The sequence below is a fragment of the Xenopus tropicalis genome, chromosome 9 (genome assembly GCF_000004195.4).
Source record: "Xenopus tropicalis strain Nigerian chromosome 9, UCB_Xtro_10.0, whole genome shotgun sequence".
In the NCBI taxonomy this organism is placed as follows: Eukaryota; Metazoa; Chordata; class Amphibia; order Anura; family Pipidae; genus Xenopus; species Xenopus tropicalis.
The window spans coordinates 50,620,777-50,648,563 of record NC_030685.2 but is presented as its reverse complement, the minus strand read 5'-3'; the positions used below and the strand labels follow the sequence as shown (position 1 = coordinate 50,648,563).

At 39.5% G+C, this 27,787-nt stretch overlaps 1 protein-coding gene across 5 annotated transcripts; it reads right to left on the bottom strand.

Moving 5' to 3' along the window:
* Window positions 1–1,456: 1,456 nt before the first annotated feature.
* Window positions 1,457–27,787, bottom strand: gpr1 (G protein-coupled receptor 1). Of its 5 annotated transcripts, none has more exons than XM_031893429.1 (3): window positions 27,512–27,787; window positions 11,217–11,389; window positions 1,457–2,549 (listed from the first exon to the last, which is right to left on the bottom strand). In XM_031893429.1, the coding sequence occupies exon 3, from the start codon at window positions 2,533–2,535 to the stop codon at window positions 1,480–1,482; it is 1,056 nt and encodes a 351-aa protein (XP_031749289.1). In that variant the 5' UTR covers window positions 2,536–2,549; window positions 11,217–11,389; window positions 27,512–27,787; the 3' UTR covers window positions 1,457–1,479. The 5 variants fall into 5 exon arrangements, with proteins under 5 accessions (XP_031749289.1, XP_031749287.1, XP_031749288.1 ...); XM_031893427.1 differs by having other exon boundaries at window positions 1,457–2,555; window positions 27,512–27,786; XM_031893428.1 differs by lacking the exon at window positions 27,512–27,787 and adding an exon at window positions 18,528–18,570 and having other exon boundaries at window positions 1,457–2,555.

Below are 27,787 nucleotides of genomic sequence, written 5' to 3'. Positions count from 1 at the left end.
ACCTAACCCACTTTTTTGGCAGACTCTGCCAAATCCGAATTTGCATATGCTAATTAGAATTAGGAAGGGTTAAAAATTGCCACGTGCATATGCTAATTTATGCTAATTAGGATCCGATTCAGCTGGGACCATGGATTCGGCCGAAACTGAAATCCTTAAAAAAAAAAAGGCTGGAATCCAGAACCGAATCCAGGATTCAGTGCATCCCTAATATATATATTATAATAATAACACTAATGGTAACACTTTTCAATTAAATGTAATATGTTAAAGTTCCTATAAATTATCTCTAGGTTTTAAAGTTGAAATTAAATAAAATATACAAGTGCTATGATAACATAAGTCATTACTGCTATATTAAGAGATATAAGACCTCATTTATATCCTCAGATGCAGTGGCCAACTTGCGATTTTCCCCACAGTGAGTTGCTTATAAAACCACTCTCGTTAATCGTACTTGTTTTCAAATGCGCTCTGCACACATCCGTATAGTTGTGCTCAGTGCCAACCAGTCCTTTCTGCCTTTCATTCCAAAATGAGTGCTGTGGTGCTGTGTGAGCTCTGAGCTACCATCAAATCCTAACCAGGCGGTAGCTCCAGGGTTTTCTTAGCACCCTGCTGGAATAGAGACAGCACACTTACAGCAAAACAACGAGGTTCAGATGTCATTCTCACACTGAACAACGGAAATATGCCAGGCAGACATTCAGTGCAACTGCGTCCAATTTGCAACAAAGAGTACACACAGTTGTGTTCATTTTGACAACTTGGATGCTGTTGTTCCAGACTCAATTGCATCCAATTAAATGCCCACCATAACACATGAATTCTGGGAAAACTGGTGCACTGAAGCGAAAAAAACATGCCAATTGTGTCCAAAAGTGCACTTTGCCCATTACTTCTTGGTTAGTGTATGCGCCCTATAGTGTGGAGAATATCGCAATGCTTGATCTAACCCTAATACTTTGCACTAGTAACAAACAAAATCTATGGATGTCGTTCATCATATCAAAATAGTAAAGAGAAAATATATCTTTAGCTGCTAGCATTCAACTTTCTTAACAAGATACCCAGGTATATGGTCTGCTAAATGTTTTCTTTCTAAATATTTTTATCTACTACAATTTTTAGAACAATAAAATGCCAAGGATAGCAATAACTATATTACATATAAGCTGTTTGTAGATGTTCCCTGGTTTATGATATAAGCACCTGCTCTTTTGTGTATAAATTGTTTGCAAAACTGTTGGAGCTTATAAGAAAATGGAAAATTTTAGAATACAGTAGAACCCCGATTTTATGCTTTCCAGGGGTCCCTATCAAAGTGGTGTAAATTATGGGAAAACGTTAAATCTAGGAATGAAAAACCACAGGTAGCCTAATTAGAAAGCAAAATAAGGCATACATTTTGGGAAAAAGTAAAATGTGTTGACGTAAAATCAGAGCTCTACTGTAATTTCTTTTCATTTGACTTTTTATTCACCACACGGTCTCACAGACAGTAGGATTGCTTTTGGAGTCCACAAACTGCTCACTTTTAACACCTGTTTGGCTTATATCTCGAAGTGTGTTTTTAAATATCTCTGTTAATGAGGCTCCTAAATGTACCATGAATGCCTTGCTTATCAGAACATAAATAATTGGGTTAAGGCAGCTGTTAATAAAGGCCACACTTGTGGAGATGGGCATACCAATTCTAATCCACTCACGGAACTCACTACTGTGATGGACATTCAGTTCCAGCAAACTAAAAATATGGTAGGGAGTCCAACAAACAAAAAAAGCAACAACGATGGTAAAGACAGTCCAGAAGAATTTACTAGAACCCAGTGCATTTTTGTCCTTTATCCTGATGGCAAGTAATGAGTAAGAACAAATCATAGTCAGAAGAGGAAAGAGGTATCCAATGAAGAATCTTATTAGTGTAAGAAAAGTATGAGTCCTTTTTATGACAGAATGGTCATAGTCATGGAAATTGTTGAAGCAGATGGTGACTGACTTTCTGATTTCAGTTGTGTCTCTGTAATAAAGTGCAGGAGCAGCAATGATGCCAGCGGATATCCAGACAATACCACTCAAAATCATAGATTTACATAATGTCCTGTGTCTCTGTACAAACCTTGTGTGAGCCAAAAATAGGTACCTATCCAGGCCAATCACAGTAAGGAAGAATACACTAGCAAACATGTTGAGCACAGCAATGAAAGAGTTGATCTTGCAGAAATATTTTCCAAAAGGCCAGTGGAAATCAGTGGCCACATAAGTAATATGTAGGGGAAGAAATAAGACAAAGATCAAATCAGCAATGGCCAGGTTGAGAAACCAAAGGGTGCTTACAGTTTTTTCCCATTTGAAACCAGTAAACCAAATGACCATGGCATTTCCAGGCACCCCTAAAATAAATGCCAAGGAGTAGATGACAATGGACACGATGTGGAGAGCATGAGGGTATGCAGAATCATGGGGTGTTTCCTCAAAGTCATAGTAATCATATTGACTGGAGTAGTTGTCGTAATCTTCAGAGGCGATATCCATTTCAATTCAATTGTCTATTACTAGGAAAAAAGAAACCAAGACTCAAAGTTAATTAAAAATTAATTTGGCTACTTCTTGAATTAATACCCCATTCCCATACCTAGTTTTGCTGGCATGTTAGAATTACTGTATGTACATCTTTTTAATGTTACAGCCAATTCTAGAGTTTATTCACATGCAACAACAGGGCATACAAAACAGATTTATAGAAATCCCCTTGGCAATGAATGCAGGGGGTTGCATTACCCAGGCATAACAGAGATCGCCCCCTTTAAATGACCCCAATGCACCAGCAATGGCATAGGCACATATTTAAGTTTGCATTTTTTTGCTTTTTTCCTACTTACTTTTGCACATACATATACTCACAAATATAAAATATACTCGCACATACATACACACACACCGTTGTAAGTGTGCACACATACATATTATTTTACTTTTTATTTTTTTCCATTGTATCATTATTTTGCCCTAAAAACTGTTTATTTGGTGGTGTGACAAGTGGAAAATGTATTTTGAACTCTTTGATTATTTTTTTTACATTCTGTGTTGCTCTTTTATAATTTATTGCTTGTGTGTAGTGATTTTGCTGTGTGATTAGTGTTCAGGTAGCCTTAAAAGCAAATCGCACAGTGTAATAACTTTTATTTTTTGTTGATTTTGAGGTTTTTTTGTAGTATTTTCAGTTATTTTTATTGCATTATCAGTTACTGCTGATTACTTGTTCTAACTTTTTCTTGCTTGTATATTGTATTTTGAGTTTTTGCGAAGGGCTTTCCATGGGCGACTCCTGTTGTTGCCAGTGGAAAGCCATTTCGGAGCGGTTAGTCGCCTTCTATAGCAGAAATCTATGGTGGGTGGTCCTCTATACCAGTCTATATGCCAAGCAATATCTTAGCCAAAATTAACTAGATATGCTCAAACTCATGCATGGCATCCCACTGATATTGCCGAACTGAAGAGGTTTGTGGAACTCACTTTAGAAATGGGTCTCATAAAAGCCAATTCTTTGAAGTCCGACTGGAATACCACTACAATGTTGTCCATCTCTGTCTTTTCTGCCATGATGCCTAGAAACCGTTATCAGCTACTGCTCTAGTTTCTGCATTTCAACAATAATGCTATAGCTGCACCCCCTGATGAGCCTGGTCTTGACAGGCTGCATAAATGTAGGCCCGTCATAGATAGCCTGTCTGAGTGGTTCGCAGCAGTGAACACCCCCTCCCAAAACATTTGTATTAAAGAGTATCTTCTCAAAGGTCACATAAAATTCTGCCAATATACCCCAAGCAAACATTCCCGCTGTGGGATCAGACTTTATAAACAGCTCAGGGTACACCAGCTATGTCATGATTTATGAAGGCAAAGAATCCCAGTTAGATCCCCCTGGTTGTCCCCTTGACTTACTTGACTGTCAGAGGCAAAATTGTATGGAAGCCCATCTCTCTACTTCAGGGTTACCACTTGTATCCCCCTGTTTAGAGCCTTATATTCTTTGGAGACCCCAGCCTGTGGCACTATAAATCGTACCTGAAAAGGACTGGCCAGGGATATACCAGACAAAAAACTGAATCGTAGAGCAATGTCTTGAGGAATAATGAGCTCCTTGCCATAAAATATTTTGAAAGAAAAAATATATTCATGCTGAGGACAATTCACAATGAGTCAGTAATTACAGAACAGAGAGTTGGTAGGCCCCAAAATATAAGCCTCTCTGTAGCAAAGAATACAGCAAGTATATGGGTGGTGTTGATAGAACTCCAACATTATTACAACGCCACCTGCAAAACAAAGGCCCTGGTACAAGAAAGTTGAAATATACATGATCCAAATGGCCCTTCGAAATTCATATGTTGTATATAAAGCAGCAATATCAGACCCCAAATTGCCCTATTATAAATACCAGCTGCAGATATTCCCTGCCCTGTTGTTTGGTAGCGTAGAGGAGACAGAGATGGCTGCTAGTTACAATATGGGCAGATTGATTGGGAAGCACTTTATTGATACATTTTCACCCACACCTGGCAAAACAACAGCTGCACTATTAAAAGGGTTACCCCCTTTGTGCAAAATTTATTTATTATACTTGTGGTTTATGTGTTCAGGGCACTTACAGATTTTTATGTTTTAGTTAATTTGGGATTGTAGCATGTTGTTACTTCATGAGAAGGAAGTAATCAAGGATTTTTTTTACTAACACCTCATAAGCTACCCTTTCAGTGCACTTGTTGAGGCTATCTGTATTTCTGGGGAACATTTCAGATTTGGCTAGTATATTAGGTCTCCTCTGAAATCTTTTCTGTTTGTAAAGTGAATATTTGCATTTTCAGGGTTTTTGTTGGCAGTTTTGCAAAAATAAAAAATAAAAAGTTTTTTTGGCGGTCTGCATTTCAAAAGAGAGAAACAGGGCACTTGACTGAATTAACAACTCAATAGCTCTGCTTTCAGTACAGATATTGAGGCTACTTTCAGCTTTTTGCAAAATTTTGGTGGGCATGCCTACTGAAGTGCTCAAACACTAACTTTTCAGTGCAATTACAGAAGCTACTTGTATTTCACGGCATCATTTCCTTTTTTATTTTGGTGGCATAAATGTCTGGTGGCATATTTTTTTCAGAATTGTGTAGCTTTTCTATTTGGGTTATAAAAGTAAAAAAGAAAGGAAAAGTAGCATTCATTGAAGATACACAAGTTTACAGATGAAACTAAAACGTCCAAAGATGCTCCACTAAACAGATAAAGGTAACTCACGGAAAAAGTCAGCCTTACCTTGTACTTGTATTTGGTGGCTGTGTCCTATATATCATACTATATAGGAGATGTTGGCTAGATATTCAGTAGGTTTTTGTTACTTGTCTTTGGGGTTTTTGGAGAAATCTAATATTGATTCTGTTTTTCCCGTTTTCTTAGAAAATGTGCAAAAACGTTGTAATTCTGTAAAGGACACCACTTCTGAAAAGCTGAAGGTGTGCATGTTTAGTACTTATATAGTTTGTCTGCAATTTTACAGGTAAAAGGGGTGTTTAGACTGAAAATCTGCAAGGTGTGATCTTAGAACACAGCCCCAAATTTAGCTATTGCTCAATTTTTAGGGTGTTTGGTGGGAATGTCTTTAGGTGTACCCATACTTGTGAGGTTTAATTTTGTTCAGGAGAAGTTGCAGATTGATATTTAACAGGGTTTTTGTAAGTTATCATAAGAATTTCAGGGAGAAATCTAACTATGGATCTTTTTTCATTTCATGCCAAACTGCAAAATTCTGCAGAGAACTGTGTCCAGAATTCTGCATGTAGGAAAAAAAGGATGGTGTGCAGTTTCAATGAATATATAAAATAATTTGTGGGTGTATTTCACAGGTAAGGGGGAGTTAAGACTAAAAAACTGCAAGGTGTGCACTTAGAGTGCAGCCCCAAACTTTTCAGCTGTAATAATGCAGCAGTTCTGGGGTGTTTGGAGGCCATGTCTTTAGGTGCACCCCTACATGTAGGGTATTGTTTTACTCTGGAGAACTTGCTATTTCATATTTGCCTTCATTTGAAGATATTGGAATTTTTTTCTCATTCACTTTTGACCTGTGACTGTGATGGTATTTCAGAAAAAATAAAAATTCCTGATAAATATTGTAGAATTTTATAGTGATCTGTATGATGTCCGTTACATTTAAAAACTACACCAGAACTAAAAACCTTGAGGTATGCAGTTTCTGAAAATACCTAACATATGGGGGTATTTTACTGTGATCATTAGATATGCCACGTTAACACAGAGATGTGTTTATCTGTTTTGTTTCTATGTAAAAGTGTACAAAATGCTGTTTTATTATTGGGGTGCTTTTTGGTTTTGGTTTGCCTTTGGCTGTCTTACAGGGTAAACATGTAAATATCCTATTTTACCTAACAAAAAATCAAGTCCTTAATTGTCCATAACTATTAGTATGCAAGAGGATCTATTGCAACACATTTCCAATGACAGGGCTGCTTGAAAGGTGTTTTGATATTTAGAATCTTCTTCTCCAGTGAATACAAAAGCAAAAAAGAGCTTGAAGTTCTGGATGTGTATATATATATATGCAGATGTAACTAGCAAACAGGGTGTGAAAATCCACAATAGGGTGTAGCTCAGAAAGCTGCCTGTGCATATGAAAAAAGTCATGCTTTTTCTTCTGCCTAATTATATAGGAAGAATATTTAAAGGAACGCCCAAAGGCTAAGGAGACCAGATTAATGCTCTCATTTTTCTTTAACCAAATATATGCAATATATTACAAGCATCTGTGTTTCATGTTATGAACTGTAGCAGTGTTCTTGTTTTCTTGTTTGTTTCCAAGTGGTTGCAGTAGTGTTGATTTCCCCCTTTGATGCATATTTGTGCTGCTTTAGACCACAGTCTTGAACTTTTAATTGTTAGATTTTGGTTGCATTGAATTTGTAAATCATGAAATAAATAAAATTCAGCTTGGATTTGGTCTCTCGCCATGTGTGTTACTCTGGAAGTAGACTGATTGTAAGTAGAGGAGAGCTTGCATAGCCATTTATGTCCTCTACCTTATCCTGAAAAGCAATGGAATTCTATTTCTATGAACTTTGCTTTGTAACGTCTTCCTTCCACAGGTAATTACACAATTTCACTGTTATGTTGATTTCCTGACTTAAATGGTTCAGTTTGTACCTTACTAAAGTTTTCACCTAAGAGTTTATCACTGAAATAAGGGTACATTTTACTATTCCGGATTATCCTTTGCAAAGAAATCACTCTAAAAATATTTTCCTTATACTCCGCTAAATTGGAAAACTGAAAGAAGATCAGACTTTCAAAAAATACTTCTGCTGTTTTCAAGGACTTTGCTTTCAAGACTTTCAGCTATAAGACAAATTATGGATTTTACAGTTAATTTACAACTCTATAAATCCTCGAAAATTTCCTGTGATACCAGCACATGCCTCTTAAAGAAGGCTTAGTAATTCTCTTCTTTAGAAAACAAAACTTTCCAACTGCACACATCATATTTTTAATACTATGGTCTAAGAAGTTAATTTTATGCAATGCTGAGAACATGCCTTAAGTAAACATCATTAATAGAATAGTAAATGCTGATAGTGTTTTTGATAGACAACCCTTCTCTAGCCAAGAGTACTAACAAGGTCTTCAGCCTAACCTAACCAGGAGCTGTTAGCAGGGCAAAGGTATGGGAAGAAAATGTTTAGATATAGGTTTAAATCTTCTTCTGGTGAAATCTGATGCCAATCTGGTACTAATCAGGAATATCTGCACAAGGTTTGGATCACTGTAAAAATCAAATATCAAGTATTGCTGCTATTTTGAGTGCATACTTGTTAGTAGATATGCTTTGTAGTGTAAGTCAGTGCTTTGGCCTTATTACACTACAATATCTTACTTCAGTTCAAAGGCAAGTAAAAGACTTCTATGTTGTTGACAACTACAATGATCCTGCACATTGTTATTTTTAGATCCTCTAGAAAGAGACCAAACTACTTGTGGCAAACAACTTTTATGACATCAAAGCTAAAAATACCTAAGTATTCACATCTCACATCTCACATGCCAAGGTTCTTTACCCACATTAACATGCCATATAACTACAATATGCCGAGACTGTTCTGATATGTGACTTATGAGACAATGCCGTACTATAAATAGTATATATTCCAACTACTTGGTGCACACAGAACACCAACAAACTATGCCTGAGTGTTGAGTTAAAAAAAATCAATAATAGTAAAACATACACTTGCAGGTCTGTAAGGGAATTCGATGTGTGATGAGTCCTTCAAGCAAAAACTGGTTGTTGTGACCAATCAGAAAGAAGACAGGAATGAAAATGGAGAGGCCGAAGGTCAGGAACCAAGTAGACAGGTTCAGGAAGTAAGGGCAAAGAATAAGTGACAGGCAGGAGCAGTACAGAGGGGGCATAGAGTCTGGGACAGGAACACAGCTGGAACAGGACTAGAACCAGACAGGACTGGAACAGGACTAGGAGCAGGGGTAGGAGCCAGAGCAAGAACTAGTGATGTGCCACAGTGTTCAAGCTACAGAGGCAAATGCTATGGCCAGGAAATGAGGTAAGGGCTGGGTTTAAATAGGGAAGAGTCAGCCCTGATTGGAACAGATTGTAAAGGCCAGATGAAAGGTAATGAGCAAGCCTGCTAACTGCTCACCTGGCCTAGTGGATAGGGAGAACAGCCAGAAAGCTAGAGGTTTCTAGTTCAAATCCTAGAAGAGCCTTACACTGTATTCATCACCAAACAAAATGCTGAGGTTTATTCAAAAGGTTTCTACTCAAAACTTGAGTTAATGGCTCAGTGTCTAGTAAATCATAAATAAATATTTTCCAAGTCTAACACAATTTACATCAAAAACCAGAGTAAGTTATAGGTTATATGAAGTTGCCCTCATTGTTTTAAATCCGTTTGGTCATTTCTTTCCCTTACTGTAAATGATCATGATGAGCACCATCTGTGCATGCCAAATGATGACTAACAGCCTCATTGTGCAACAATTCTATCTTATCCTTTTTGGGGAATTACCAAAGGGCTTGGTCATTAATAGTCAAATCCATTTTAATTTTTTAAATGAATGCTAATCTTGTAGTCTGCAGTGCTGTGAATACAACATTATATTTCAATATTTACTATTATTTGCCTGCAAAATAAAGCCTCACCAATCTGTCAAATGCTCCACTGAATTTGTTTACATCATCATGTTTGTTTTAACTGTCCTGTATATGTCCAAAAAAATCACACATCTAAAGCCTTGGGGGGGGGGTTGAAAGAGCCTATTTTTCTTGCTTATGAAAGGACTGCATTCCAAAGCATCTAGTCAGAGAATGCCTCCATTCAGTGCCCTGAGTGTATCTGCATGGCAGACAAAAAAATAGGGAACAGACTCGCACTGTATTTGCTATGCTGTGCTGAACAATTACAGAGGAAATGTAAATGCTATATACTGTAGATCAAAAAAGGAAGAAAGGCAAAATTCTATTTTCATCTCCTGTCTGGCAAGTCCTACACTCACTTTCATCTGATTCATTAACAATTATACTGCTTCAATTATACGTTTCCCACAGGGACTGAGTTTTACCTGCAGCTTACTTACAAGTTTAAAACTCTCAAATAGTTGCCCTTTTATTGACCACCACTTGGATTATCTGACTGTAGTTGGGAATGATGGGAGCTACATCATGGAGCTGGCCACTGTTTCTGTATAAACTATAGAAAATAATGAAGTTGTGCTCACACTATATTGTAAACCATTAGTTATGGTGCAAATGAGAAATTTATACATAAATAAAAGTTTTCTGCACTTACCCATTATAAATATATATAGGACATTTAGACATTTGTGCAATAAGTTACTTAAAATGTTCTTCCCCTTAAAAAAAAACAGGGATTATTTGTCCAAGGAATTGTTTGTCACAAGTAACTGCTACTAATCCATGCCTTTATCCTTTGTTACTTAGAGTACTCCAACCCTCTTACTAAGGGGTCTCCCAGACTCCCACCTCTCTCCCCTGCAACCAATTTTAAACTTTGCTGTTAGAATTCTCCTGCTATTCCATGGTAAAATGGCATGGCTGCTTTTTAAGCAAACAATAGAATACAAAATCCTTCTGCTAACATTCTATGCCCTTCACTCCTCTGCTCATCACTACATTTCCTCACTTGTCTCCCTGTACGTTCCTGGCCATCTCCTCCGCTCTTCTCAAAGCTATACTATCCACACCCACTGCCATATCTTAAACCCTTCTGTCTTGCTGCTCCTTACCTTAAGTGTTTTATCCCTGAATTTCTGTGTAAGAAATACTCTCGGAACCCCTTTAAAAAGGAACCCTAATCATACCTTTTGGAGAACTAAAAAACGACCTGCCCAGTTCTGGAACTTAAGGGCCAATGCCCAAACTTTGCCCTCCTATTTGTGTCCACCCTCTTAGATTGTCAGCTCTATGAGGCAGTGTTTTCCTTATCACTGGATTAAGAGCACATGGCACTTAATGTCTATGAAGATTTTCATTCATCCAGGTCATGGTATATCTAGTATAAATAAATTTAAAGCAACTGGACTTGTTTGGTAATCATTGAAGACGTTTCACTACTCATCCGAGCAGCTTCTTCAGTTCAACTGAAGAAGCTGCTCGGATGAGTAGTGAAACGTCTTCAATGATTACCAAACAAGTCCAGTTGCTTTAAATTTATTTATACTAGATATGACACTTAATGGTTGTATACTTATGCCTATTTATTATTTTTTATAATGTCTTCCCTGTGAGAACTTTTCTATATTGTAAATTTGTACATTGCTGTTTATCCTAGTAGCACTTTATAAATAGTTATACATACATTAAAGTGACAGATTATTTCTTTGCTAATTATTAATATCCCTCACTTACACTGTACAGACATATTAAACATTATTTAACATCACATAACAAAAAATGCTGTTAGTTCCCTCCACAAACTCCATTCCACTTTACCAAATGCAACATGCATGCTAAAAATAAATTTAGGAATAAAAAAAAAGCCATAATCCAGCATTTCTTCTGCATGTTTTGTATGAATATTTTCAACAAATTCTAGCCAGACATGTTCCCCGAAAGGGATGCTACACTAGTGCATAGAACCTGAAAACGAACCCCAAAGCCTGGAAATAAAGCTGTCACTCACCTTGCTCTGTACAGAGGAACTGTTCAGTTGTTTTGCAAGAAACGAGACAGGAATTAACTTCCGACAGAAACACATTGAGTAAGCAGCCTCCCTCCAAATGGGAGTAATTTCCAGCTACGAATCGGACACGTAACATTTCCCATATGAGCTCACATAGGGAGAGGCAGTTCAAGCTGTGTCAGAGGAAAGCAAACATTTGAATGTACTGCAAAGGATTCACCTATCCAGATGTTCAGAGGACAGCTGGAGAATAGTGGCTTGAAAGAATCCCAGTGAAAATAAATATACTGAATTATAGCAACAGTGTTATGTTACCCCATGCATCTCACTTGCAGTTCCATCTTATCTCCAAGCTGGCATTTTAAAGAACATTTATAGCCATCAGCAAGAGAACTCTTACAGTTTAAATAAATACTACTTTTAGTAGTGCAGCACTCCTACGGTATTAACCATCTGTATATCAAAATGGCATGATCACAGTATTTAGTAGAATTAAGTCTAAAGCAACTGGGTTTTCATGAACAGGGGAACACTATTCCAATATAGCCATGAATATCCTGTATATTATATCCCCATAAACGTTTCTTAGTGAGGTCATCAGTTATAATTGATGCTCAGTGATGTAAATCCTGTCAAACACGCACTGGAAACTGTGTGTTATAATACATAAAGTGCGCCCTGTTGTAAAATATGAGGATATTAAAAGTTACCTCAGAGTTTTTATGATCTGCATAAAAGCACTCGCCCTTAAGCCTTTTGCTCTTATATGGTCATTGAACTCAGTGACTTATAATATCCTTATATTTTACAACAGGGCACATTTTTCACTATGTATTTTTTCTTACACTCAGGCTTCAGATGTTGTACAGGTATGGGACCTATTATCCAGAATGATCGGTACCTGGGGATCTTCCCGCAATTTGCATCTCCATACCTTTAGTCTGCTAAAAAATAATTTAAATATTGAATAAACCCAATAGAATTGTTTTCCCTTCAATAAGGATAAATAATATCTTAGCTGGGATCAAATAAAATATGCTTATATAAGAATGGGATCTGTTATCCAGACTGCACGGAACCTAGGGTTTTCTGGATAAGGGATCTTTTTGTAATTTGGATCACCATACTTTAAGTCCACTAATAAATAATATAAACCCAAAAGTATTGTTTTGACTTCAATATAAGGATTCATTATCTCTTAGAATGAAATACAAGGTAAACTGATTTATTATGCCAGATAAAACGAAAATTCATTTTAAAAATTTGAATTATTTGTGGAGTCTGTAGGAGATGGTCTTCCTGTAAATTAAAGCTTTCTGGATAACGGATCCCATAAAATGCTTTACCATCATTACAATACATGATATAATGTGTATTAAAATAAATGTTGTACTTAAAGGATTCAGTGAATATTTAAAAAGCACAAAAATTGTTTATTAAGTAACCTTTCACTTATACTTATGAAGCTTCCCCAGAACAGGTTCCTGCATGGGCAATGAAGAATAATAAAGTTATAGGGGGGCTTAGCCTCTCCAAAAAGAGATCAACAGCCATATAGACTTATACAGGAAAAGCCTCCGTAAAAACACATTGTTCTTTATTGCCTATGCAGGAACCTGTGACAATCTCTTTTGCACTTTTTGGTAGTTAAGCAAATGGGCAGCATCTGATTTCTACCTCCAGCAGCTTAATTACCCACCATATAACAGCCAGGGGTTTAAGTTAGCCTTTCTGCCTCAGTTTTTTTCCATTTTAGTAAGCTGGGGGTTCCTGACAGAAGCACAATTCTGGAGATCCCAAGAGATAGGAGCTCTCCTGGCCTGCTTTTGCCTCTTTTTGTGTCCCTTGCACACTTTGTCATTCACGTTGTGACATTGCAGCGCACCAAACAAGAAGATGTCATTAGTGTGCGCCGAACACGCTTTGTTTATAAACAATAGGGGCATTTTGTATTTTACTGGTCATATGTCTTTGTTAGCCCTTTCCTGTTTTGCTCATTGTCCTTTAAAGGACATGTAAAGCCTACATTTGCCTACAATGTATATCAGTTGGGCATGTCTCCCCCACCCAAATGGTATAATTTGTACTGCATATATCCCCTGTCTGTTTGCCAGCACCATCACATTTTCCTAGAGCAAATAGAAGCTTTCACCTGGTGGCCATTTTTCCTGTGATAAATAGTTAAATCTGCAAACAGCATACACACACATACCCTTATTCAGCATACATTTCATCAAGAATACAGGCTCACACAGGCAGAACTGTCTCTGATAAAAGTTCTGCTTTGTTTGAGCACTGTAATGGTAAAGCTGAGCTCAGGAGAAAAACACTGAAGCAGACAGCTAGAGCTGAGTTTCTATATGAACCAGCAGTGCCATCTCTTTACTGGCTGCTAGACTGGGGGCGTGTTTAGTAATCTGAGCTTAGAGCAACTGAGCATGTCTGGCAAGCCAGATACCAAACAGTTCAAACAAACCAAAGCAAATCAAACCTGTTGAGGCTTCTTTAACCAGTGCAAGATCCACTTTGAGCTTTCACAGTTTCCAAACTAAAAATCCAAGGTAGCTTATGTAATCACCTTGCTATTTGGAAAAACTCTTCTGTGGACCTCTCCTCTTTGGGAACGTGATGATCCATTGGTTTATGACTTAACCGGAAAATGCTTTGGCCCGTCTTTTAAGAGTTTCACAGGGTTCTCTCCCAGCAGCAGAATATCCTATTGATTTTTGTACACTAGCAGCTGAAGTCTCATGGAATCATGAAGCCTTAGTAGCTGCTATTTGGAAAACAATTAAACAATTTTTAAGTCTTGCCTGCATGTTATAAAGATTTAGTTGATGTATTTAAAAAGAAAAGTGCCAAAGTCCTTCACCCTCATATACCCCACGATTGTCCTATCGATTTGATGCCAGGTACTGTTCTGCATAAAGGAAGAACATATCCTTTGTCCTTGCCCAAGACTCAAGCAATGAAATACTATATTCAAGGAAACTTAGCCAGACGGTTTATTAGAACGTCTAATTCTCCTGCTGCAGCACTGATTACCATGATCACCATAATCCGATCTACGCAGAGCATATAACCTCATCCGTATTAGACAAGGAGACGAGTGGAAGACTGCTTTCAATACCCATGATGGAAAATATGAGTATTTAGTTATGCCTTTTGGCCTGTTCAATGCTCCAGAAGTATTTAAGGAGTTTACCATTTTCCGTCACCTTCTTTACTCCTTTGTTGTTGTGTATCTTGATAATTAAATTTTTTCTCCATCTGAAACCATTCATAATTTCCAGTTCTTCAGCATCTTTTCCTCTGTAGAAAGTAACTATGACACTGGTAACAGAGAGCTTTTAGCATTCAAATTAGCTCTAGAGGACTTGTGCCATCTTTTGGATGGCTCTTCTGAGCCTATTCCCATTCTTACAGATCACAAGAATCTGAAATACATTTCATCTGCCAAAAGACTTAATCTATGCCAGGCTTGATGAGCTCCCTCCTTTTCAAGATTTAATTGTATCATCCCTTATAGACCTGGCTCCAAGAATTCCAAACCTGACGCCTTAACAAGATCTTTTTCTTCTGATGAAGTTACTACCCACCTGCCCCTATTATTTCTCCAGATTGTATTGTCTCTGAATGTCCTTCTGGGAAGACCTTTGTTCCAGGTTCTTCTTTACCTCAAGTTCTTCAATAGACGCATTCATTCAAATTGGCGGGGCATCCTGGTACTAGGAAGACCTTTAACCTAGTTAGGTAATTGGGGGCAGTCCATGATTCACAACATTTGCAAGTTTGTCTCAAATGTCTCATTTTGTTCTATTAAAGAAGTTGCCTTCTGCTTACGCTTTAGTCAAAGTCTTCATTAAGTTCCTTCTTCCATTGTTAATACAAAGCATAAGAGTGCACACCTTACCCAAACTAAATGCTGACAGAGGTACAGTCCACTAGAGGAGACCCATTTAGCAACTCCAAAAAAAACCACAAAAACAAAAAAGCGTCTGCATACTCAAAAAATACAAAAGAAAATACAAAAGGACAACATTTTTATTGAATACAAAACATAAAAATTACAGCCCAACGCATTTCAACCCCACAAGAGGGTCTTAATCAAAAAATTTTTCCTTTTGTATTTTCTTTTCTATTTTTTAAGTGTTCAGACCCTTCTTCCATTGTATCTGACCGTGGTGTCCAGTTTGTTTCAAAATTTTGGGTGGCTTTTAGTAAGGTTTTAGGAATTCAGTTAAATTTTTCCTGTCATTCCAAAAGCAGGTCAAACTGAAAGAACCAACACCCAAGTACCCCCAAGTGACTTTAATCGCTTACCTTTTACCCCCTGTTAGGAGAAAAACAGCACCAGCCCGGGGTACTTGTAGCGAGAGCTTCCTCCTTCCTGCTTCGTTTTGCCGGGACCCCACGACTAGCACATGCGCAGTAGAGTGAAAAGCCGACTTCTCTATTAAATTCGGCTTTTGCACTCTACTGTGCATGCGCGCACGTGAAGCAGGAAGTGAAAGCACTGTAGCTACCCGGGCTGGTGCTGTGCCTGGGTTTAAGCCTGGGGTTAAAGGTAGGAGATTTAAGTCACTTGGGGGTGCCTAACATTTTGGCACCCCCAAGTGACTTTGCCTTTCCTTGTACTTTAAAGGCTTCTTCTCAACAGAAGATTGCTGCAGATAGGCATCACCGTTCTGGTCCTTTCTTTAAAGTAGGGGACTCTGTTTGGCTCTCAACTAAGGACATTAAACTCAAAGAAACTTCTCCCAAATTGGGGCCCCGTTTCATAGGTCCCTTTACTACCAAGTGTATTATCAATCCTGTCTCGGTAATGTTGCATCTTCCCTCCAATATGAACATTTCAGATTTTTTCCATATATCTCTGCTTAAGCCTGTCATCAAGAATGCCTTTTCCCCTGTCCCATGCCTCCTCCTCCTGCCATTTTGAGAATTTGAGCTACATGACATTGTTGATTCTCGTAAATCTAAAGGTATAATACAGTTTCTTATTAATTAGAGGTGATTTAGTCCAGACAAGCTTTGGGAGTCCCTGGAGGATTCTCCTGAAATGGGGGGTACTGTGCAAGAAAGGGGTCTCCAGCGCACTTGCACACTCCATCGTTTGCATTGTGATGTTGGTTTCCCGTCTTGTCTATATTTGTTAGCCCTTAAGCCTGTTTTTCATTTGCTATCTGGTTTTTAACTCTTGCCTGTTTCCTGACCTTGATTCTAGCTGCCTGACCCGACCTTTGACCGGCCCTGACTACAATTTTGCCTCCTCCTTGCCTGTACTGCATTTATTTCTGAAGTGTTCAGGTTCCCTGAACACTAAGGGACATTGGTGAAGACCAGGGTTAACAGGGGTTGCCTGTTTCACTGAAGAGTAGACAATACTAGCTGTCTCCCTTGTTAACCAGTCGTTACAATCCCTGACCTCATTAACCCTTATATCGCCAGGCCAACAGCTAATACATGCAATAGAAATATGTCACCCAGGAAAAGAATAGGGGAAAATACCCTAGACCCCACCTTCCTACAAGTTTCCAGAGTGTATTCTCCCAATTTTCAAGTCATTATTTTCCTATATATAGGTAATTCAGAGCTTTTTGGATAACAAGTGCACTCTGTAAACAAAAGTATCCAGATGCTTGCCTTTCCAACATCTTATTCTGAAAGCCAGAATTACACTTGATGTTGAAACATTTTTGTTAGGATTCATGCACACATACCTGTACATAATACACATTTTACTTTTCTGGGTTTTTTTTTTCTTTTGCACACTTTTGCACATATTTACACACTCACATATATATATATACAAAGTATATATATATATATATATATATATATATATATAGCATGAAATAATCCATGGCCGGCACACCCTTAAAATTCAATAAAAAAATTTTTTTTGAATTTTAAGGGTGTGCCGGCCATGGATTATTTCATGCTAAATACTCAGATTTTGGCTGGATTGTAACATGTTTGCACGGTCTAAAATGTGTTTTGTTGATTTCACACACGAATGTTGTCTCTCTATGGTGCACTGACGTCACATCCCTACGTCACTAGTGTATGTTCCCGCCATATCCTGTATTTAGGGTTGTCTCACAATGCTGTTTGTAACTTTGAGAAAGGCTGGTATTCCAGCCGAAACGTCAGTCTTTGTTATTTGCCTTAAATAAATATCTTTGCTGATTATAAGTCCTGTGTGAAGCGGATAAACTCTCCGTGAAAATATATATAATATATATATATATGCATTCATACACATTTTAGGCACATGTAGCTGAAATACGCATAAAAGCGCAAGACTTTCGGACTCTCGAGTTTTTATGCGTATTCCGGCTACATGTGCCTGCACCCGAGCGTATCTCATTCATTTGCGTGCAGGCACATGTAGAAGGCGTAGGGCGGAATTTTCAGCAATCGCTTTTCCGCTTGCTAAAAATATCCGCCCTACGCCTCATCTGGCACACAATCATACAAACATATACTTTTTTTGCTTTTTTTTTAGTTCTTCATTTTATCATTTTGTGTTTTGTTTTTCCCCTTGTAGGGATTACTGTTAGCGAATCTTGGTCTCCTGAGGCAGACTGGGCACACTCTTGCTCAGACACCCACAAAATAACAAAATGAAGTCCCAAAATAGGGTACAACTGGCCCACAGTCAGTTTTTAAGGAAAAACACAAAACCTATGCCAATTTGGCATCTAATACAGGCAGGACTTGGTGTCCAGTTTCTACAAACAGAACATAGTTTTGTTTAGGAAAATTTACAAAAATCCAGCAGGCTTTCACACTGCTTGCAGCTCCTGCTTCCTTGGGCACAGAGAGAGGGCTAAAGCCTCATTTACCAGGGATCAGGCCTCCCCTGCACAGCTGTGAGTTAATCAAGCAGCTACCTGGCTGATCAGCTGCAAACTCTGGACAGGTCATTGAAATGGAGGGCCCACCATACGCTCCCTCCATTCACTCCAGGGACCCATTATCCAGCTTTTCCTAAGCTGGTACAAGAATGTAGCATATACTTGCTACACTGCATTCCCTGTAGCTTAGTGCATGTAACTTTTTTATCACTGGTGAAAAATACACCCCATCAACTACCTGCCCAGCACTTCTCTTACACCCTAAAAACTATTTATTTAACAGCATGCGTGTTGGATCGGGTATTCTGACCACTAACCACACTGTCAAATCATTAACTTTGTCAAGTCATTGATTTTTTTTTAAGTAAAAAAATCTATTCTACCCTGCCCCAATAAATGCCCTATCCTGCACACCATTTATTATTTTGAATGCTTTATCAGAAAATACCTGCTAAAACTTGGCTTCCAGTCATTTGAAATTAGGCGATACGGCGATGCAGGGCTGAATCCACTATGCGATGATCAATTGATCGATCCTAGCCTGACTCCTTCCTATACAGAAAGAAGGCAGCTGAGAAAATGCATATGCACTATTTTTTAGTCTGTATATACCAAATACATTGGTAAGTCTATGCATATTGGGCATCAAACTGTTAAGAAGACCTCTGGTGTTCATATTTAGGGTGAAATTTTGGTGTAGAAAAGAGTTTTTACCCATGTTGGATTCGTCATAATGAGTACTTTGAGTAAAATATATGATTTTCTGGGGGTTTCTGTACAGTTAGGGGGTTTAACGACACATAAAATGCAGTTGGCAGGCGAGAATTCATATGCAATATTTTTCATTTGGGGTCTGTACATACAACATATTTGGTATAAATATGCCAGTTGGGCATCAAACTGTTCAGTAGACCTCTATCTTTCATATCTGGGGTGATTTTTATGTAAGAAATTGTGCAACATAAATGCAGCAAATTGAAGAATGGACATTTTCAGAATCCCCATCAAAACCGCTAACTTTACGGAAGCTTTGCTGCTTGGTAGTTTGAGTTAGAAAGAAATATGTACCCATTTTAGATTTGTCTGAATGTATACTTTCTAAAAATATATGGTTTTTAGGGGTCACCCTACTTTTTTGCAGCTTTTACAACACATAAAACTGGCTTTGTGTTTATGATTTAGATATATTTTGGGGTCTCTAAGTGCCATTTCATTTAATAAACTTATGTACATAGGGTATCAACCTGTTCAGTAGATCTTTGGTGTTCATATTTAGGGTGCTTTATTTTGTTACCTAATGACCTGTAGGAGATAAGTTGCTGCAAACTACAAGTCGTGAGGTGATTTTTTTTTGGAAATTGTATCAAAATCGCCAATTTTAGGACGTTTTGAGGCTTTGTACTTTGGAGTAGAAAGACATGTGCACCAATTTTGGATTCAGGGATGTGTATTTTCCAAAAATATATGGTTTTCTGCAGTGAACTTACTTTTTTGTAACTTGGCTTTTTTTAAGCTTTATCCCACAAAAAATGCAGTTAATATGTTGATTTTGCAGGAGCCCCTACATGCCACATACTTATGTAAACGTAGGAACACTGGGCATCAAACTGTTCTGTGTACCCCTGGCATTCATATTTAGGGTATTTTATCTTGGTAGCTATTGATATGTGCTGCAGACTAGAATAAGGTGACCAGATTTTCAGAATGAAATCCGGGCAGAAAAGCGGTGATCAGCGCACTGCAGCAATTTTTTAGGTCACGCTCACTTTGGAAGCCACACCTCCAATAAACCACACCGTGGATGGCGATATGGCACAGTGGCATTTCCATGTATAACACCGCAGAACTGATAGCAGAATGAAACAGTGGCTATTCCATATATAGTACCCCCTAGAACTCATCCATACCTAACAAAAGCAGAAGAGAGCGCCGCATCACGGAGGGCAGGACATCAGGCTTGGGAGTGGTGCATGTACCGTGAAGGATATTGGAGGGGGAAGGGGTGGGGCTGACAGCAGATCTCTTGTTCTTCCTCTGTGTCCTGCGATACCAATAGTTGCTAAGGGAATGGTGGAGGTGATTGGTTCCCAATTGTAGCCAATGATAAAGCACATTACTTGACAGGCATTTGCCTTGCCCAATGAGGTTTGTTACCTCATTTTAAACTTTATTTCAGCTGCCAGGGACAGTCCACGGGGCAATTTTCAATGGGGCAGGAGGTCTTGAAATGGGGCCTATCCCCGTGGTATGGGGACGAATGGTAAGCATAGGCTAGAAGCTCTGAAATTAATTTTCATAAATTTCACTAATTTTTATAAAAACTGATAAGCATTGCAACTTGGTAATTTGGAGTAGGAAAACAGTTTTGTCTATTCTGGATTTATCAGAATCTGTTCTTTTCAAAAACGTATAGTTTTCCACAATAAACCTACTGTAAGTGGGATATTTGAAATGTAAAGTATGCAGTTTTCGGAAGCAGCGCTTTAGAAATTTGGTAGAGTACTGCTGGGAGTTTTTGACCTAGTGAGAAATCTTCATATAATAATATGCGTGGGTTGTCTTGTATCTGGTAGTCTTAATATTCAAAACAGTTGGATTGGTAAAGTTAGCAGAAGTGTAAGCGACAGGTTATTTGGCTGTCTCACGCTTATGTGTGCCATATTACCATATGGGGCTCATTGTCAGGCGGGATACAGGAGTCGAGATGATGTAAAGCAGCCTCTCCTACACCTCCCACACAAGACACAGTACCTGGAAGTGAGACAGGACTGGCTCAGAGGAGGAGTGGCAGGAGTGCGGGAACGAACAGATTTCCTGCTGAGATGTGTAGTTCAACGTCAAAAGTCCAAATCAGGAAACAAAAGCGTAGTCGGGTCCGGATGCAAAGTCAAAGGCAGGCAGCAACAATCAATAGGTCAAAACACAGGAGCAAGGTCAGCAACAGGCAATCAGAAGAATAAACGCTTAGTAACAAAGTGAAGAATCAGCTCAGATTACTCAGCAAGGTCAAATTGGCTCCGTGGCGTCTTTTAAGGGCTAAAGCGCATGTACACCCGAGCGTGCGCGTTGTTGCACGCGTGCATACGCTTACGTGCACGTGCGCGCATTGCCGCGCGCATTGTACTTATTCGCGCGCCCGCGCTAAGACACGCTGACAGTCCAGATCCGGAAGTGCAGGTAGGAGGGCGCCGTACAGGACGCACTCGGCGTATCTGAGCCGAGCGTGCCTGATAGTGCCCCCCCCCAAGGCGTGGTCTCCGAACACGCCCAATCTTTTCAGGATGAGAGTCATGAAATTTTTTTACCAATCGTGCCGCATGAATGTTAGCAGCTGGTTCCCAGGAATTCTCCTCAACCGAAAACCCTTTCCACTTAACCAAGTACTGAAGACGACCTCTCCGTAATCTTGAATCCAAAATTTCCTGGACCTCAAATTCTTCCTGACCCCTTATCTTGACTGGATTAGGCGGAACTGGGACACGACCTGGAAAAACGTTTTCAACCACTGGTTTCAATAGTGATGAGTGAAAAACAGGATGTATCCGCAGAGAATTAGGTAATTTCAACTTAAAAGTTACAGGATTGATTTGTTTAATGATAACAAATGGACCAACAAATCTTTGACCCAACTTTTTTGAAGGGCAAGAGAGCTTAAGATGACACGTGGATAGCCATACACGATCTCCTACCTTGAATCTTGGATTCTCCCCTCTCTTCCGATCAGCAAACCTTTTAAAATCTTTTTGAGCTTGTTGAATTGTTTGGGCAAGAAGTTTCGTATTATTGGTAAGAAAAGTTAACCTGTCCTCAACAGCTGGTGATGAAATCTCTCTCGGCAGGCCTGGCAAAATAGTGGGGTGAAAACCGTAGTTGGCAAAAAAAGGCGTTTGTTTAGTAGATGAGTGTAATGAATTGTTATATGAAAATTCTGCCAGGGGAAGAAGAGAAAACCAATTGTCTTGTAAATGGGTAGAAAAACACCTAATGTATTGCTCAAGCACTTGATTGGTTCTTTCTGTTTGTCCATTGGTTTGCGGATGAAAAGCTGTGGATAAGGAGAGCTTAATGTTAAGTCCTTGACACAGGGTCCTTCAAAATCTTGAGGTGAACTGAGTTCCCCGATCAGAAATGATGTCTTTAGGTAACCCATGGAGTCGAAAAATCTCTTTAATAAAGACTTCTGCAGTAGTAGATGCCGAGGGCAACCCGGTAAGGGGAATAAAATGTGCCATTTTAGACAGTCTATCAATGACCACGAAAATCGTATTATGTCCAGATGACACAGGTAAGTCAACAATGAAATCCATCGCGATATTCTCCCACAAATTTTTTGGTACCGGAAGAGGTTGTAGTAGACCCATTGGACGGGAATGAGAAGACTTAAACCGGGCACATGTTTCGCAGGATCTGATAAAAAGGTTACAGTCTTTGATCATGCCTGGCCAAAAAAAATATTGTTGCAGTAAGTTTTGAGTTTTCCTAATACCAGAATGGCCTGTAAGGGAATGCTCATGCATGAATTTAAGGACTTGTAAGAGCATAGAGGAGGGGACCACGATCTTACCAAGATGTAGTAAGAACCCTTCCCTGGAAATAAGTCCTTCAATTTGGGAAGAAGAGTTAGTAGTTTGTTTCTGGATTTCTGCTAAAAGTTCACTTTGTAAAAGGCAAAAGTTGGCGGGGTTCAGAATAGTTTCCTGGGAAGGTTCAGAATGACTGGTCTCAGGAATCCGGGAAAGAGCATCTGCTTTACCATTCTTGGTCCCAGGCCTGTAAGTGACATGAAAGTTAAATCGAGAAAAGAAGAGAGCCCACCTAGCTTGCCGAGGTCTCAATCGTTTGGCTGATTGGAGATATTCTAAATTTCTATGATCTGAATAGACCAGAATAGGATGGGAAGCCCCCTCCAATAGGTGTCGCCATTCTTCGAAAGCGGCCTTAATGGCCAGTAGTTCACGGTCCCCAACGTCATAATTCTTCTCAGATGAAGAAAGTTTTTTGGAAAAAAAGGCAGTGGGATGCAGACGACTCTCCACACCAACTCTTTGTGAAAGAATGGCTCCAATGGCGATTTCGGACACATCCACTTCCACAATAAATGGTTTCGCTGGATCAGGATGAACCAATACTGGAGCAGAGGTAAAACAAGCTTTAAGTCTGTCAAATGCTGACTGAGCTTCTTGTGTCCACTGAAAATGCCTACTTGAGCTTGTTAAATCTGTAATAGGTGAAACAATATGAGAAAAGTTCTTGATAAATTTTCTGTAGAAGTTCGCGAACCCCACAAATCTTTGTACGGCCTTGCGAGTGGTTGGAACAGGCCAATTCATGATTGCAGAAACCTTTCGCTGGTCCATCGAAATACCCTCAGTTGAAATTCGAAAACCCAGAAATTCAATAGCAGTTCTTTCGAATTCACATTTTTAAATCTTAGCATATAGCTTATGAGCACGAAGTCTATAGAAGATCTCTTTCATATGTTCACAATGTTGCAACAAGGAAGAGGAGAATACCAGTATGTCGTCTAAATACACAATGACGAATTGATCAAGGATGTCCCGAAAAATATCGTTGACAAAATGTTGAAAAGTTGCTGGTGCGTTACATAGCCCAAAAGGCATGACCAGGTATTCAAAATGCCCGTACCTGGACCGGAAAGCCGTCTTCCACTCGTCCCCCTCTCGGATACGAACAAGGTTGTAGGCCCCACGTAAGTCAAGTTTAGAAAAGATTCGAGCAGACCGCAATCTCTGGAATAATTCAGGTACCAGCGGTAAAGGGTAACGATTCTTAATAGTAATTCTGTTTAAGTCTCGATAGTCAATACATGGTCGAAGGGAATGATCCTTTTTCTCCACAAAAAATATTCCTGCTCCGGCTGGAGATGTAGAGGGCCTGATGAAACCTTTCTGGAGATTCTCATCAATGTATGCTTTAAGGACTTTAAGTTCTGGTTCAGAGAGAGGATAAATTCTTCCAAAAGGAATATTAGCTCCTGGAAGTAGTTCAACTGGGCAATCATAAACTCGATGTGGAGTCCACTCCCTTCTTATCAAATACATCACAAAATTCATGATAGACTTTAGGTATCAGGTTCAGGCAAGAGTTCTTTACTTGGGGTGATAATGAATCTCGTCCCATGGACACCGCAGAACAAAGTTTCCTTGGAAAAGTAATTTTACCAGAGTACCAATCGATTACAGGATTGTGCCGCCTTAACCAAGGTAAACCTAAAATAACTGGATATAAGGGCGAAGAAACCACATCAAAACGAAGAATTTCTTGATGCTGTGAGTGCTTTATTAACAATGGGTGTGTTTCCAGTCGGACAGGACCGGACGAAATAGGGGAACCGTCAGCCAATCTAATCAAAAAAGGTTCTTCCTTGGACTGCGTGGGGATTTCATGAGTCGTGATCAAAGAATGATCCAAAAAACAGCCGCACGCAGCCGGAGTCAAGGAGTGCTTGGAGCTTGAGTTCCCCTCCTGGCCACTGCAAAAGAAGGGGTAAAGTAATCAGAGACCCCCCTCGGGCATAGGTGGCACTTAAAAAAGTTGCATCAACAGACTTACTGGAAGGCTTGATGGGACAATTGAAAAGGAAGTGGCCTGGTTCACCACAATACAAACATAAGTTCAGCCGCCGCCTGCGGAGTTTCTCTTCGGAGGTCAAGGCTGAGCGAAGTGTACCTATTTGCATAGGTTCCACGCCTTCAGTCATCGGAACGGGAACTGCTGATAGCGGTCTGGGAGAAAATGGAGCTTTAGGAAGGACCCAGCTAGGATGAAAAGTACTCATCTTCTCCAGGCGTCTCTCCCTAAGGCGACGGTCAATTTGAGTGACCAGATTCACCAGATCTTCGAGGAAGTTTGGGACGCCTACTCGGGCTAGTTCATCCAATCGGTGTCTGGAGCAAATTTGCGAAATTCCGCCACATAGTCTTCAACGGGCCTCTTTCCATGACGGAGAGTTCTTAGCGCGGCTTCGGCGGTTTCAGCCCTCTTAGGATCGTCATAGAGGGTGGCCATTGCCCGGAAAAAAGCTTGTAAGTCATTCAATAACGGACTCTGCTGTTCAAGGAGCTGATGTGCCCAAATTTGAGGATCTCCCAATAAGAGCGAGATTACCAACCCAACCTTAGTTTGGTCGGAGGTAAAGGAACGTGGTTGCAGAGTAAAGTGGAGCCGGCAAGCACTCACGAAGGTCCTGAAGCTTTTTCTGTCCCCAGAGAGAGGTTGCCTAAAAAGCCTGGTGTCTGGAATTGGTTCTGCAGCTGTTGGTATCCCCCCTGGAGATCTTGCACGGCTTCGGTCAATGCTGCCATTTGCTGTACCAGCATATTCATTGGAGAAGCCTCATCTCTAGACTCCATTCTGTGGCTGAGTAATACTGTCAGGCGGGATACAGGAGTCGAGATGATGTAAAGCAGCCTCTCCTACACCTCCCACACAAGACACAGTACCTGGAAGTGAGACAGGACTGGCTCAGAGGAGGAGTGGCAGGAGTGCGGGAACGAACAGATTTCCTGCTGAGATGTGTAGTTCAACGTCAAAAGTCCAAATCAGGAAACAAAAGCGTAGTCGGGTCCGGATGCAAAGTCAAAGGCAGGCAGCAACAATCAATAGGTCAAAACACAGGAGCAAGGTCAGCAACAGGCAATCAGAAGAATAAACGCTTAGTAACAAAGTGAAGAATCAGCTCAGATTACTCAGCAAGGTCAAAATGGCTCCGTGGCGTCTTTTAAGGGCTAAAGCGCATGTACACCTGAGCATGCACGTTGTCGCACGCGTGCGTACGCTTACTTGCACGCGCGCGCATTGCCGCGCACATTGTACTTATTCGCGCGCCCGCGCTAAGACACGCTGACAGTCCAGATCCATAAGTGCAGGTAGGAGGGCGCCGTACAGGACGCGCTCGGCGTATCTGAGCCGAGCGTGCCTGATACTCATTTATCAATGTACGAATTTCTATTGTATTAAAGTAGAATGTGTGAAAATTCGTATACTTAACGATAATTTCTGATGTGCGGAAATGTTACGAACGTTACGATATGAAAATATTGTGGTACGATACGAAAATTACAAAATATCCATATCCGAACGATCGTAAACGGCGCAAAAAACTTTGAACCTTCAGTGCATGTTTTTGGAAGCCTCCCATAGGACTCAATGGCACTCTGCAGCTTCAACCTGGCCAAAGGAAATTCACAATAACGAAGCTTAAATTAAACACAAAACTTTTGTACTCATTGCCACAAAAATGATTTTGTCTCACAAATTGTCGCAAAGTACAAAAAAGTTGATCAAATTAACAAAAAAATTGGAGAAAATATAAGTTCTAAACTTTAGAAAAAGTACGAATTTTTAGTAATCGGACCTGTCGTACTTTAATGAATGTTCCTCTATGTGTGTTGTGGTGGAAATCCGAGCTATAATTAAATCAAAACAAGCTAAAGAATATAATGCAAAACTTTCAATGAAACCAGTATAAATTATTTACATTTAAGTTCACCCGTTCAGGACAAAGTTATTTAAGAGAATACCTGTTTTCTGTTATATTATGGGAGGCAGCGATGATTTGTTTCATCCTGAGGCCATTGTGGCATATAGTAGGGGGTTGGTACCTTTGAGACTCTTGGTCATACCAGGTTGTATATTTAAATGTATCAACTGTCAGCTGTCTGATGTCTGGGGAGAGGCTTAAGATGTATGTGGACCATAGAAATGGAATTACACAAAAATTCTAGCATATTTTGAAAGCTTAGGTTGTCCTGAAAAAAACATTACATTGTTTCCCCAGATAAACTAAATATACCCCCTAGAAAAGGCTCCTGAAGTGAAAGCACAATATGTTCAAAAATGGTCTGGCAATAAAAGTACCATGCTCTCCAAATCAGCTGGCAGTTAGAGGGTTAAACCAGTCTCATCAACAAATGGCAATGATAATGGTGTTTTTTTTTTTAATCAATTTTGATTGATCAGAAATCGGCTAAAAAGGTTTTCTTATTGTAATGTTTTATATGTTTGTTTAGACTTCCTTATAATTTTTCTAATGTTCCAGAAGAGTTTAGATTAATCCTTGTTTGTTAAATTATTATTATAAATTTTAAAAGGTTATTATAAATTAAATTATTGTTATAAACCGATGACATGTCAAAATCCACTTTGTGGACCTGCACCTGGGCTAGAGCAAAGACTCCAGATGCAGGCACAACAATAAGCTTTTTGAAGCATATGGGTGGATTCGCCCCATGTGGCATGAATGTAAAAACTAATGCAACTCAGAATGGAAACTGCCACAAACAACAAATAAAATAACCCTCTTGTTAAAAAGCTGCCTGCACATTAAAGGAGACATATAGAACATATTTTTAAAAGGCACTAAACCATGTAAACTAATATAAAATAAAAGGAAGAATTTTATTTTAATACCTTTCAGGTCTGTATCCGCTTGAAAACTGTCCCTTTTGCAAGTTTTGGGAGTCTTCAGTATATGGCTTTGGTGCAGCGCTGATTCTGGGGAGCAGCCCTGATGCCACCCCTCTCCTGTTCTGACCTTACTCCTTTAGTGTCGGAGTGGGTCAAGGGGGTCATTTTAAAAAACAAAAACTTGGGAGGACTGGGCATGGAGAGGTGGACAGTACTATTCGTGATGTCATGTTCAGTCCCTCCCTGCAGACAGCATTCCATCCCACCCTGCATTCCTCC